The sequence below is a fragment of the Zootoca vivipara genome, chromosome 10 (assembly GCF_963506605.1).
Source record: "Zootoca vivipara chromosome 10, rZooViv1.1, whole genome shotgun sequence".
Lineage (NCBI taxonomy): Eukaryota > Metazoa > Chordata > Lepidosauria > Squamata > Lacertidae > Zootoca > Zootoca vivipara.
In genome coordinates, this window is record NC_083285.1 from 61385778 (window position 1) to 61400854 (window position 15077).

At 46.1% G+C, this 15077-nt stretch overlaps 1 protein-coding gene across 1 annotated transcript; it reads left to right on the forward strand.

Annotated features, from left to right (window-relative positions):
- Positions 1-303: 303 nt before the first annotated feature.
- LOC118091473 (sulfotransferase 6B1-like) lies at positions 304-13115 on the forward strand. The gene is made up of 6 exons (XM_035128515.2): positions 304-569; positions 3517-3701; positions 5730-5856; positions 9453-9547; positions 10753-10936; positions 12262-13115. The coding sequence occupies exons 1-6, from the start codon at positions 425-427 to the stop codon at positions 12378-12380; spliced, it is 855 nt and encodes a 284-aa protein (XP_034984406.1). The 5' UTR covers positions 304-424; the 3' UTR covers positions 12381-13115.
- Positions 13116-15077: the final 1962 nt, after the last annotated feature.

A 15077-nucleotide genomic window follows, 5' to 3' on the forward strand; every position in this document is an offset into this window, starting at 1 on the left:
CACACACACACACACTCATTAGCAATTCATTAACCTCTTGAGACAACACGCCACTCACACTGAGAGCCCCATTTGTTAATGAGTGCACCGCAATCATTTGTGTAATTACAATCCTGGTTATTTTCCACTGTTGCGTTTTCGCTCATTTAGGTGCCAGAAGCCAAGTTCCAGTGAACCAGATTCGCCCCCCGGAATTGCTGTTTATCTGGATAACCTTTCTGTTGCTTTGCATTTATTGTAATCCATAAAGATAAGCCCCCAAATGCCTCTTCGAGATGTTACAAAGTGCATAAATGGGTCTTTTCCTGCTCCTGCCTTGCTCAGTCGCTGCTAATAATTGCCTAGCTGGCCAGAGGTTTCCTCCTCTCCTGGTTTGGGAAGAAGCGTCCAGTTCGACTGAGACCTCCCCAAGACGGCCTTACAGATGTCGTCGCGCAGTGAAGGCGATCTCATGCACACGTTCAATGGCATCACTTTCACCATCAGGACTTCGCCCGAGCTCTTAAAATCTCTGGGCTCGTTTGACGCGAGAGAAGATGACATCCTTTTGGTTTCGTACCCAAAGTCCGGTAAAGTCTTGCTTGATTTGGAATGGGGAAAGAATCCTAATCTACACCTTCTTATTCCAGGCTTAGTTAACTAGAACAAGAAATTCTGCGTGAGCGAGAGAAAGAGAAAGGCGGAGAAGATAAAATACACAGCACATGAAGAAAAAGGGATGGGGAGGGAGGAGGAAAAATGCAGGTTGTTGCATCTGTTCTTGAGGTTACAGTTCTTATAATATAGTCCCGTATAGTTCTGTCTACAGGAATGCTGGGTGTCTTTGAGAGTAGCCCCCTATGTCCCAATCAGATCTGGTTTTTGATGACTCATGGTGGGATCACAAGAGCAATAGGGCTGGTAGTTAATCTGGAAAGTATAGTCGGCATTGAATCTGCATTTGTTGTGAACCCTCAAGGAAAGGGTTGTTTAAAATAACTTGACTAATCTCCCCCACCCCAACCCCTGGCATGACTGGATTAGTCAGCTGGAAGACTGAATTGCATAGTAAGTTGCAATTAATCAACTCAAACATTAATGGGCCGCTTTAAGGACTCATGAGTTAATCATGCAAGTCATTGGCCTTGCTTGTCAATTGTCGGAAGCAATTAACAGTGTATGAGATCAAACTTTGTTCCTAGAGTCAATCAATGACTCCATGATGACAATGCTCTACTTCCACTGGGTCAGAGACACAATGCTTTCTCAGTTTCTGAGCATTGCTGGTGCAGAGAGTGCTGTTGCGCTCAGGAGTTGCTATTATTATTATTATTATTATTATTATTATTATTATTATTATTATTACTATTATTATTGGCTTCCCATAAGTAGCTCACTAGCCACTGTGAGAACAGGATGCTAGATAAGATGGGCTAAAAGAGTGTTCCCCAAACTTGGGCCTCCAGTTGGTTTTGGACTACAATTCCCATCATCCCTGACCACTGGTCCTGCTAGCTAGGGATGATGGGAGTTGTAGTCCAAAACAGCTGGAGACCCAAGTTTGGGAAACACTGGGCAAAAGCATAACATGCTAAAGGCCAGGTAGAATAATTGATGGCAATATATATGTTCATTCTTCTTTTAGTCCTGAAGTAGTCTTAGAGGTAGGGGACCCAGGTGGCGCTGTGGTTAAACCACTGAGCCTAGGGCTTGCCGATCAGAAGGTCGGCGGTTCGAATCCCTGTGACGGAGTGAGCTCCCGTTGCTCGGTCCCAGCTCCTGCCAACCTAGCAGTTCGAAAGCACGTCAAAGTGCAAGTAGATAAATAGGAACCGCTACAGCAAGAAGGTAAATGATGCTTCCGTGTGCTGCTCTGGTTTGCCAGAAGCGGCTTTGTCATGCTGGCCACATGACCTGGAAGCTATACGCCAGCTCCCTCGGCCAATAATGCGAGATGAGCGCGCAACCCCAGAGTCGGTCACAACTGGACCTAATAGTCAGGAGTCCCTTTACCTTTACCTTAGTCTTGGAGGTGCAGGAACAGCCTTTAAAAGATTCGGCAAAGCAAGTTTGCATGAGTACACCAACCATGAGGTGCAGTGAGGCCTCGGGGTGGCAGGTTCCCAAGGATAGGCCCTGCTCACTGAGGACGCAAGATGCATTGCCTGCCTTGAGCAGCAGAAGCCCTCTGCCCCCCACTCACCCTGCTGCCTCTGCTTGTGAGATTTCAGCGAGATCTTGCGTGAGATCTTGCGAGATTTCTCACGATATCCTGCCAGAAGCTGGTGCCGTCGCCACGCCACACAGCTAAGAGAGGCACGGGGGGGGGGGGTGGGTGCTGTGAGGCTTAAAAATGGCAAATTGATGTGGAGAACTGAACTCAAAAGAGTGGAAAAATGAGAAACGGATAGAAATTGAAAGTGACAGACCTACCTCTCCCTAGCTAGTACTGAGCTATTGAAAGTGACTTGCAAGGTTCCTTTTGTACAGTGATTTTGAGGAATGCTCTTCTCCTGCCCCAAGGGGGGGTTTAGGAACCATATCCCTTCCCAGTTAGGACAGGATGAGCTCCCACTGTCGGTAAATGTACAAGGGAGCCCTTTAAAAACTAAAGAGCCTGCAAAACCTTGCTTCTTTCTCTTGTGAGCAAATTCCAGCATTCAGGATTTTTCTTCTTCTCTTCTTCAGAAATGAAATTGACAAGACCCAAAGTTTCTAGTCAATCAAACCCATCTTTTGACTTCGGGGTGGGGGGTGGGGAGCAGTGACTGCGATGGTATTCTCTGCTCTTCAAGCACGTTTGTTGGGGGACATCAGCTTCATTGCTCTTTAGAGAGGAGCATCTTCAAAATAAGCTTGCTAATGTTACTAGGGGACCCAGGTGGCGCTGTGGTTAAACCACTGAGCCTAGGGCTTGCTGATCAGAAGGTCGGCTGTTCGAATCCCTGTGACGGGGTGAGCTCTCGTTGCTTGGTCCCAGCTCCTGCCAACCTAGCAGTTCGAAAGCACGTCAAAATGCAAGTAGATAAATAGGAACCGCTACAGCGGGAAAGCACGTCAAAATGCAAGTAGATAAATAGGAACCGCTACGTCAAAATGCAAGTAGATAAATAGGAACCGCTACAGCGGGAAAGCACGTCAAAATGCAAGTAGATAAATAGGAACCGCTACAGCGGGAAGGTAAACGGCGTTTCCATGTGCTGCTCTGGTTCGCCAGAAGCGGCTTTTTTATGCTGGCCACATGACCTGGAAGCTTATACGCCGGCTCCCTCGGCCAATAATGCGAGATGAGCGCGCAACCCCAGAGTTGGTCACGACTGGACCTAATGGTCAGGGGTCCCTTTACCTTTTTTAATGTTACTAGTCCTCAATCTGCCTGCCAGGAGTCAAATATTTCTTATTCTTGGCAATTAGACTGTTTATGGTCCTCCTGTGTAAATAACCTCCGCAACCCAGTTTATCAAGCAATACATATTCAACACTTTGCCAGTATTTGTTCATGCGTTTTTCCTCCCCTCCCCCCTTACTCTCCCGCAGGCACTCACTGGCTTGCTGAGATCCTCATGCACCTCTATGCACCCAGAGTGTCTTTAACATCCCCGATTGAATTTGGAGATCTTTCCAAACTGGACCAACTGGACCGTCTTTCAGGCAAGAGAATCATTCCAACCCATCTGGATGGCAACATGCTGCCGCCCACTTTTACACTCAAGCAATGTAAGGTGAGATATGGGCAGGGTATTATTTCAGGCACTGGGGAGGAGATAAAAAAAAAAAGGTTCCCAATGAGCCTCCCAATGAAATCTGGCAGGCAGCCCTGGTTATGCAGCTAGGTACGCATCTTGATCTCAAAATGATATTTTTACAAGCCTCCCCAATCTCTGCCAAGCAGTGCATGAGATTGCTCAGGTCTCGACCCTCAACCAGGGTCTGTGTCTCTTGAAGGAAGAAATAAGGCACAGCAGAATCTGCAATATTGTTGAAATATGGTTTATTAAAACCTATTTACAACTTGAATGCAGATGAAGGGAGTGCAGAGCTTACAGCAGGAGCAGTTTGTCCTTCCTCGCCCCCTGGCATTGCATTCAGAGCCATCCCACAAGACGCCTCTGCTTCTCGCCTCCACAGCACCCCATTGAATTCTGCCCCTTTCCTTCCCAGCATACCATGAGCTTTCAAAAAGGACAACTTTTCCTGTGACATCATGCCCCTGTCGCCTTGGCCACCTGCCAATTCTCCTGTTTCTTTCCACTCCTGGGGGTGGGGGTGGGGAGATTGCCAGTGCACTGGTGCACTGCCAGTGGTCCTTAATGGCTCGATACAGTTGTACCTTGGAAGTTGAACAGAATCCCTTCCGGAAGTCCGTTTGACTTCCGAAACCAAATTGCGGCTTCCGATTGGCTGCGGGAAGCCCCTGCAGCCAATCAGAAGCCGCGGAAGCCCTGTCGGATTTACGGGTTCCAAAAGAACATTCGCAAACCAGAACAATCACTGCCGGGTTTGCAGCATTCAGGAGCCAAAACGTTTGACTCGCAAGGCGTTAGGCTTCCGAGGTACGACTATGCTTGGTTCCTCATTGTTCCTTAATGGCTCTGCACTCAGGAACCCGGCCAGGCTGGTTTGCATAAGCTATTTTTTGGTCTGGCACAGTTCTGCAGCTTGCACTTTCCCTTCGTATCCCAAATATTATCTAAATACTACGGTTTTTAGTTTCTAATATTTGCTAACAGACTCTGGAACCCTAGCTGTAACAATATGTTAACAGAAAACCTTGGGTGGTATTCAAACTAAGTTTTACTCAGGGTAGACCCACTGAAATGAATGATGGCGGGGGGGCTGGATAGATGATTTTCAGGATCCCTTCCAACTCTACAATTCAATGAATTGATGATTCTGTGCTCAGGACTAAGGGCTCAGCCATACTTCATTTTGTGTTCCAATTTGTAGCCGCAGGCCTGTGCTTTCCAGTTTTTAAAGTGAGGTCATTCTGCTTTCCTTGGGAAAACCTGTTGTTTACTGCTGAATCGGAACAAACATACATCCACAAAAAACCTGATTGACGTTTGTTCCGATTCAGCGATAAACAGTAGCTTTCCTTGGTGGGACGAAAAACACTTGGACCTGTTGCTGAGAAGCATTCGCCTGCACGCACAACTTTTGGAGCAAAAGGAAGTCTGGATGAACCCTTTGCTACGATCAATAGTTTCAACAGATCTGCTTTGAATAAAACTCATCTCTGCTGTGATTTGGGTGGGAAGACAGTCGCTCAGTGGTAGAATTCACACTTTGCCTTGCAGGAAGTCCCAAGATCATTTGCTGGCAGCTCCAAGTCTCCAAAACTCACCGCTAGTCAGTATAGCCTTTGGCAACTTGGTGCTCTCCCAAATGTTCTGGACTATAACTCCCATCAGCCCCTGCCAGTATGGTCATTGATAGGGGATGATGGGACTTGTAGTCCAACAACACAAGGTTGGGGTGTGTGTAGAGATCATATTGAGCACTAGCTGGTGACTGATGCACATTGAGATCAATATGGCAGGTGCTAGGGAGACCAGGAATTGGTGACTCCATAGTTAATGTTAGGCAGATCTACCCCCTGACTGGTTGTAAGAAGGCAGGCAGGTGGGGCTTTGAGGGGGGTGGGGGCGATGCCCCATTCACTCTAACTGAGCAGCTCCCCTCTGCCCTGACTTGGTAATGGAACACCTTCCGATATCACTGCCTTATTAACGTGTTGTCTTCGTTTGTAGGCTATCTACATTATCAGAAACCCCAAAGACATTGCAGTTTCCATGTATCATTATTACAGAGACAACCCAAACCTTCCCACCATCGATTCCTGGCCTGTTTTCCTGGATATGTTCTTAAGAGGAGACGGTAAGAAGACTGAATAGCACACTTCTTCTCTCTTGCCTTGCAAATTCTAGTGTGTAGTGACAACCCCCAAGTGAAAATAATATGAATTTCCCCTCCGTGGTAGCTGGCTGCGTTGCTGCAAATGAGAGAGGAAGTTAAATGCTTCCGAAGACCAGTTGCTGGAAACCTCAGGAGGATCGAGCGCTCTTGTGTTCGGATCCTGCTTACTGGTTTCCCACAGGTGAGAACGGGATGCTAGACCAGGTGGGCCATTGGCCTGATCCAGTAGGTGTTCCTTGTGCTCCTGTTTTCCCAAGAGATCATCACCTGGGTTATTGGCTTCGGTTTCCTGCTTGCTCCCCAGAAGCTCCACGTCCTTAGAGGGTTTTTGGACTTGTATATGTAGAAACCCCCTACCTTAGGTGGGCTATTTTGGAATGTCAGATCCAAGTTCTGAAGACTACAAGGCAGACACTTTGATTGCAGCTGCATTAACCCTCGGCTGAGGTCAAGGGCACGGGGCTCTCGTTTCTGTTATCAAAACATTGGTCACGCCGTTTTACTGCATGGCTGTAAAAAAATAAGCTCCCACAAAGTTGGAGATCCAAAGATCAACCGAGCAACAAATTGAATTGGTGTCATTAACAAAGGAACGCAAATTGACGCTCTGATTTGTAGTATAAAGGATCAAAATAGTAATTTGAAGTGTGACTTGAGATGCATTCCTTCCTTCCTTCCTTTTCGTACCTTCGCTGTCCGTGGACTTGACTTGGAAAGTGAACAAAGCTGGATAAGACAATCGGTCCATTTAAGCCAGAGTTGGGGAATGTTTATTTTTATTTATTAAATTCCTATGCTGCCGTTCACCCAAAGGTCACAGGGCGGTTTACAATATAAAAACACAAAAATACATGCCATAAGAACAGAAACAATAGCACCCCTGCCCACAATATTATTATTACTATAGATGCTGCTGAACTCCAGTTCACATCAGCATCAGCCAATGTTAAGGGATGATGGGAGTTGTAGTCCAATTGCATCTGGAAGGCTGCCGGTTCCGTACTCTTGCTTGAAGGACTGGTAATTGGTTCACAGCAACAGAGAAAGTGTAAAGGTGGGGTGGGAAATCTATGACCCTCTAGATGTTGCTGTGCTACGATTTCAATCTGGCCCAGACAGTATGGATAATGGGCCTTGTAGTCCAACAACATCTGCAGGGTGACATATTTTTATTTTTATCTGTCTCTCCTCTCTGGTGGATTGAGTGAACCCAATGGTCAGTGCTCTGAGTCATTGTAAGAATTTTTTTGCACTACTTCCTCCTTTCCCCCCCCCCCCACTCCTCGGGCAAATAATAATAATAATAATAATAATAATAATAATAATAATAATAATAATAACAACAATGGTCAAGACGGCAGTTTCTGCAAGTGCTGTAGAGGGAAGTCAAGGGCAGATGGGGCTCATCAACCTGGGAAGAGAACTCATCTAGGAGAAGGAAATTCTGACTCCAAACATCCACTGCCTTGTGGAATATCTTCAGAAGATAAAGCTAAGGAGTATAAACTCTACACAAATCCAGAGCAGAGTCCCTAAGAAGGTTGGATGGCGCCTTGTATGCCTCCTTCCGGCAACTCCTGCAGCCAAGCTGGTGCCAAACGTCTTGCTCTGCTTTCCTTTGAATCACATCAGCAAGGTCGAGAGGGGAGTCTTGTCGTCTGGGTATCCCAAGACCTCCATACACACTGAAAAGGCTTGTGCCCCAGGAAGGTCCCTTCATGCTGCTAAAGCAGCAATTTGGTAAGCAGCAATTTGGTAAAAGCTGGTAAAATGCAGGCTAGACAATGCTACCATTCAGTAGATTTGTAACTGGCTGACTGACCGAACCCAAAGGGTGCTCATCAATGGCTCCTTCTCATCCTGGAGAGTAGTGACTAGTGGTGAGCCACAGGGTTCTGTCTTGGGCCCAGTCTTATTCAACATCTTTATCAATGACTTGGATGATGGGCTTGAGGGCATCCTGAGCAAGTTTGCAGATGACACCAAATTAGGAGGGGTGGCTAATACCCCAGAGGACAGGATCACACTTCAAAATGACCTTAACAGACAACTGGGCCAAAGCAAACAAGATGAATTTTAACAAGGAGAAATGTAAAGTACTACACTTGGGCAAGAAAAATGAAAGGCACAAATACAGGATGGGAGACACCTGGCTTGAGAGCAGTACATGTGAAAAGGATCTAGGAGTCTTGGTAGACCACAAACTTGACATGAGTCAACAGTGTGGTGCAGCAGCTAAAAAAGCCAATGCAATTCTGGGCTGCATCAATAGGAGTATAGCATCTAGATGATGATCAAGGGAAGTAATAGTACCACTGTATTCTGCTCTGGTCAGACCTCACCTGGAGTACTGTATCCAGTTCTGGGCACCACAGTTCAAGAAGGATACTGACAAGCTGGAACGTGTCCAGAAGAGGGCAACAAAATGGTCAAAGGCCTGGAAACGATGCCTTATGAGGAACGGCTTAGGGAGCTGGGTATGTATAGCCTTGAGGAGAGAAGGTTAAGGGGTGATATGATAGCCATGTTCAAATTTATAAAAGGATGTCGTATAGAAGAGGGAGAAAGGTTGTTTTCTGCTGCTCCAGAGAAGCGGACACAGAGCAATGGATTCAAGCTACAAGAAAGAAGATTCCACCTAAACATTAGGGAGAACTTCCTGACAGTAAGAGCTGTTCGGCAGTGGAATTTGCTGCCAAGGAGTGTGGTGGAGTCTCCTTCTTTGGAGGTCTTTAAGCAGAGGCTTGACAGGCATATGTCAAGGAATGCTTTGATGGTGTTTCCTGCTTGGCAGGGGGTTGGACTGGATGGCCCTTGCGGTCTCTTCCAACTCTATGGTTCTATGATTCTATGAATTTGACTTCACCCTCAGAGGTTCACTCCATTGTTTCTCAAGACAAACAGATGCCAGCAGCCTGAAAGAAGCTGAAATTTGACTGTGGCTATACATAATCTTTAGGAGGGCCTATCTTTCGCTTGTATGAGAATTTCACTCTATGCTTCTGGCTGTGCAGAGTTCATGGAAATTTATGTATTTATTTTTGTTACATTTACACTCAACCTTTCCTCCAAGGAGCGCAAGGTGTTGGACATTTTTCTCCCCTGCCCCATTTTATGCTCACAACAGCCCTGTGAGGTAGGTTATATAGAAATAACAAAAACCGTGAAAGCACTAAATCATATATATATGCAACCGGAGGGGATGGAATGCATATCACATATGAAAATGTCTCCGAAGAGGCGGATAAGGCTCAAAAAATGCAACGTTCACTGTGCAAAAAGTCCAATGTAATAAGGTGCTAAAGTCTCTCAGGCGTCCTTGTCTGTCCTCCAACGGGTGGCTAGCTTGTGTTATCCCCGTTTGACTGGTACAGTTTCTTCAAGGGACGGACTTCATCAACATGTTCATACACTAAAACTTAACAAGGCTGAAACGCTCACAACCCTCAACGGTTCCTGGTTTGTTGCTGTGAGATAAGTAAGGCTGCGTGGGGGATTTGAACGCTGGTCCAGCAAATGCCTCCAATAATAACCTCATTTTTGCTCTCCCTTCCTAGTTGTCTGCGGATCCTGGTTTGATCACGTCTTAAGCTGGGAGAAACACACTGATGACAAAAACACTCTGTTCTTGTTCTACGAAGATATGAAACAGGTAAAACTAAAATTTGCTTTTTTCCCAAGTAGGAAGAGAGAAGGCAAATCTAAACTAAACAAACTCCTAAATTCCCATGAAAGTTAAATTTATGATGCTCAAGTAGCAAACAGTTAAAAGACATTTATCCCACTCCAAAAAAAGAGATCAGAGTAGCATATGTGATCCTCCCTCTACTTTGACCTGAATTGGGAGCAGGTGGCACTGTGGTCTAAACCACTGAGCCTCTTGGGCTTGCTGATCAGAAGGTGGGCGGTTCGAATCCCTGCGACGGAGTGAGCTCCCATTGCTCTGTCCCAGCTCCTGCCAACCTAGCAGTTCAAAAGCACGCCACTGCAAGTAGATAAATAGGTACCGCTGCAGCGGGAAGGTAAACGGCATTTCTGTGTGTTCTGGTTTCTGTCACGGTGTTCTGTTGTGCCATAAGCGGTTTAGTCATGTTGGCCACACGACCCGGAAAGCTGTCTGCGGACAAACACCGGCTCCCTCGGCCTGGAAGCGAGATGAGCGCCAAAACCCCATATTCACCTTTGACTGGACTTAACCATCCAGGGGGCCTTTACCTTTTTGTTACTTTGACCTGAACAACAACCTTGCGAGGTATGTTAGCTCCAAAGGTTACCCAGTGAGTTTTGTGGCCGAGTAGGAATTTGAACCCAGGTGTCCTTTATTAAATGTCAACATGGCATCCTGAGAGGTAATAAATGTGGAATGTTAAGTTGTTCCCCAAATCATATGTCCTTGCAAGGTAGCGCTTGTGTTAATGCGGAGCTTGGGCGATTCAGTACCAGAAAGGGAAGTTTTTGTTCTGCTCATCTTAATTTAGGCATGACAACCAAGAAGTAGCTGGTAATTCTATAGAGTGGAAGTGAGAAATCTGTGGTCCTCCAGATATTATTGGATTCCCAGCTCCCTTTATTTCTCAGTCAGCTTGGCCAATGCACAGGGATGGTGTGAACTGTATTCTAAGCAAAATCCAGAGGGCTGCAACTTCTCCATCCCTGGTTCATTGGATTACTGCCTTGGGTCCTTCCATGATTCAGGTGCAAAATCATGGCTGCTTCAAAAACACAAACCCATAGCCCTGCCCAGTCTTTGCCGAAAAACACAAAAAAGGCTACAATTTTGTGTGCTCCCCATTCACTTCAGTGGAGCAGGCGCCCACAGCAGCTCACCCCCCCTCCTCTGCCGTCCGTGTCTCCCAGGACCTCCCAAAGGTTGTGAAGAAAGTCAGTGCTTTCCTGGCGCTCAACACCAGCGAGAGCAGGATCCACGAGATTTGCAAGAAGTCCTCGTTCAGCGAGATGAAAACCAACACAGAGAAGGAGAACGATCCGAACCACACGGTCTGCGCGCTCACGTCCAACCGGAAGCTGGTGTTCCGAAAAGGTAAGGGGAGGCGGAGGAGGGACGAGTGAAACTGCTCCATTTCTGCTTCTGCCACTTTCTCATTTCTCCAGCCTGAAGTTTAGGCCAATTCATTGCTGCTGCGTTCGTTTGCATTTAACAAACAAACAAACAAACAAACAAACATCCTCATGGAAACCAGCAATTTAGTGCATGTTTCTCATAAATAGCCATGTTTCCAAACAATTTTCCTTTCACAGTGCCCTATGGAGCACTAGAATGACCAACTGGCGGGATGCTATAGACCAGGGGTGGCAAACTCCCAAGAGACTGCGATCTACTCACAGAGTTAAAAACTGGCAGTGATCTACCCCCTTTTGGGGGGTTCAGGTCAAAGTTGTTGAACTTTTTTTAGGAAGGAGGAAGGTCCATTTTGGGGGGGGGGGTTTCGGGTCAAACTTGTTGAGTTTTTTCAGGGAAGAGATAAAATGTTGAGCTTTTTTTAGGGGAGCCACATTTGTTCAGCTTCTTTGAGAGGAGCCAATGATCTACCAGTGGTCTACCGCAGACATCTAGTGATCTACCGGTAGATCACGATCTACCTGTTGGACATGCCTGCTTATAGACAGAATCCTCCGTTTACTCCCAGGGGCTGAGCTTTCCAGGTGAACGAGGACTCCACCCCCCCCTTATCTCCCTTATCTTAATTTCCCTGCTTCTCTCCCGCTTGCCAACACTCCTTTAATCCACCCAGCCGTATTGCAGGACAAAGTGTCTGGGTTTATCTGAAACCAAACAGAGGCCAGACACAGCGAAGAAAACAAGTTAATACGCAGGGTACATTGTGAACAGGTGAAAGGGTTGACAGGAAACCTCAGCTGGAGTGGGTAGAGGGGAAGCCTTTAACGTAGGACGCCACAAGTTCAATCCCAGGTGAAGTTTGCTCCGGCAACATGGCTGGGATGGCAAGAGCCTTGGGGGCTGTGGAGGGTACTCAGCACTGAGCACAATGAACCAGTGAGCAAAAAAAAAACACCCCATATGATGTTTAGAGTTGGGAAGGACCTGGAAGACATCTAGCTCAACCCACTGCTTAATGTAAGATCTGCAAGGCAGGATGAAGCTGCATCAATCCAATCTGTACAGGGATTGGTTGGGAAAAGAGAGGAATGGTGAGAGGGACCAGCCAGGGAGCCCCCAAGGGAAAAAGGCTCAGAGCCAGGGGGTTGGTGGTGGGACGACATTGGGTGGTCAGAGGGAGAAGACTGGGAGGAGGGCGAGCCATTGGAAGCTGAACAGGGTGTAGTGAGCAGTCAGAATCTGCGACGGAGCGCAGCTTTAATTTTTTTCCATCGCTCATTCTCTAGGTGCCGTCGGCGACTGGAAAAACCATTTCACTCCCAAACAGAACCGGATGTTCGAAGAGACATTTAACAAAAAAATGAAATTTAGCGAAGTGGCAAAACATCTTGTCTACGAGTTCTGATTGTGACGGCAAGCAGCCACCAGCTGGCAACTGTATGGAAACATTTTTTTGGGGGGGGGGGTCCTGTATATATTTTAAAAGGCTTGTATTCTTCAGATTTCGGGAGGATAGAGGAAAACGGAAAGCGTAAATGTGGGAACGGCGACAAAATGTTGCAGCGTAAAGTGTATCTGTCCATAATCTTAAGCCTCTCCACCCCATTTCACTTACCCCCCATTTTCTGTTTTCTCCTCCTCCCTCCAAATAAGTCTGTCCCCACTTGATCATTGGAGTTCTTGTTCCTTCTGTTTTTACAACGCTGCAAATGTTTGGCTTTGATATCACCTGCTAATATTGCCTTCTTATGTATTGGTAGTGGCAGTGTAGTGGTCAGAGTGCTGGACTCTGACCTGGGAGACCAGGGCTCAAATCCCCACTGAGCCATAAAAGAGACCTACTGCAAACGAGTCTGTCAAGCATGGAACTGGCCACTTAAGAGGCTAAAATGAAAGCCACAGCACAAGGAGAAATTGTAGATAGACATGTTTTGCTAATGATAAGATTGGAAAACGTTTATTGAATATATGGGGGGGAAATTGTGTACACTTGAAAACATTGGCAGCATTAAGATAAATTCAACAGTGTAAACGAAACAAACAAAAAACAAAAAATTCCTTCCAGTAGCACCTTGGAGACCAACTAAGTTTGTCATTGGTATGAGCTTTCGTGTACATGCACACTTCTTCACACATGAAAGCTCATACCAATGACAAACTTAGTTGGTCTCTAAGGTGCTACTGGAAGGAATTTTTTGTTTGTTTGTTTGTTTCGACTACGTCAGACCAACACGGCTACCTACCTGTCAACAGTGTAAGTAAGTTTTGATGGATGCAATGGAATACTGAATGGTTTGTTTTTGTAAAATACGCAGGGATTTATGATATGCAAAATGAATCATGGAAAGAGAAGAAGGGAAGTCCTTGGTATTTTAAGGAAGTTTAAATGAGTATTTTAAACTGTAAAACAGAAAATTTAATAAAATGTAAAATGTAGAAATGTAAGACTCCAGTTTATATCTGCAAAAGGGCCGTACTGATGTTTGCTGGTCTCCGTCATTGAGAACCTAAGAAGAGTCTGATGGATCAGGCCAAAGGCCCATCTAGTCCAGCATCCTGTTCTCACAGTGGCCAGCCAGATGCCTAATGAGAAGCCCGAGTGCAGGAGAACTCTCTCCTCCCAGTTCACAGCAGAGCTATCATGCCCCAAACCCTTCCCTCCATCTAATCTTCTGAAGCCACCCAAGTGGATGGCCACCACTGGCTCTTGTGGGAGTGAGTTCCACAGTCTAACTACGCACGGACCATTATCTCGGACCCTGGCCTATGCCGACTGCAGCTGATGGAAATAAAAACTCGGCAACATCTAGAGGGTGAGAGGTAATGTGCCCCTCTGAGATCGGATGCATTCTTACAGTTAGGCCGACCCCTCTTAGCCATTTATTGGGCCATGATGTGTGTGATGTCAATATCCCCAGCCTGCAGCCGCTTATCCGCACTTAGAATTCAATCCTTCCAGCCACAGAGGATTTTTTAAAAGAAAGCAGGGAGGGGGGGGGGGAAACTATCGCTCTGTGGGGACTATTCTATTAACACTGGCAGTTGTTTTTACGATCGCGCCTGCAACCATTTAACAAATCGGCATCACAAATTAGAGTGGGGATGCGTAAATGAAAAGAGCCGGAGGCTGCGATATGATCAAAACCCCTGGCAATTCTGTGCTTCTGGCTTTGAAGGAGGAAGGTGGCAGCAACATCTAGTGGCCAAAACAGGAGGGAGACTGAATTTTGCAGTTCTCAGGGCGGCTGCTTTCCAAGCAGACCTTGTTGATTTAAGGCAGTCCCTCGCTGAACCTTGCAAAGGGTGCACAGTTACCTTCAGCTAATTACCCCTGGATTGGACAAATCATGCTTGCCATGGGTCTCTAGGGCAAAGGATTGCCAGCCCAACTTATTAGTACAACCCCCCCCCCCCACCTCTGCCTCTTATCCTCACAACCATCAAGTGAGGTAGGTTATTTATTGCATTTACAGTCACACCTCAGTTTAAGTACACCTCGGTTTGAGTATTTTCAGTTTAAGTACTCCGCGGACCTGTCTGAAACAGATTAATCCACTTTCCATTACTTTCAATGGGAAAGTTCGCTTCAGGTTAAGTACGCTTCAGGTTAAGTACAGACTTCCGGAAAAAATTGTGTTTGTAAATCGAGGTACCACTGTATATCATAGGTGAGATATATTTACTGGTATATCCAAAGATCTCAAGGTGGCATACATGGTTTTCCTCCTCCTCATTTAACCCCCCCACGACAACCTTGCGAGGTAGGCCGAGAGGCAGTGACTAGCCCAAGGAGGACAAACTAAACCAAACCAAACCACGGAAATGTGTTTGGGTTTTTTAAAGAAAAAGCAACCCTTTTTTATTCTTGGATAGAAAAGCGAAGCCTGCTCTGATTAAGATTTCTTTTAACCATTGGCAACTCATTATCCGAGCTTATAAATAATCAGTAAGACAAATCAATTACAGTATCATTATTTTATATACATTAAAAAAGCCTTTTGCCCAGTCGAGCAACTGAGCAGTAGAAGTTCTCCATTTCCAGCCCCCAGGAATTCACTAAACACAAAGGACACAACATAACTCCATACGCTGGAAGAAAATA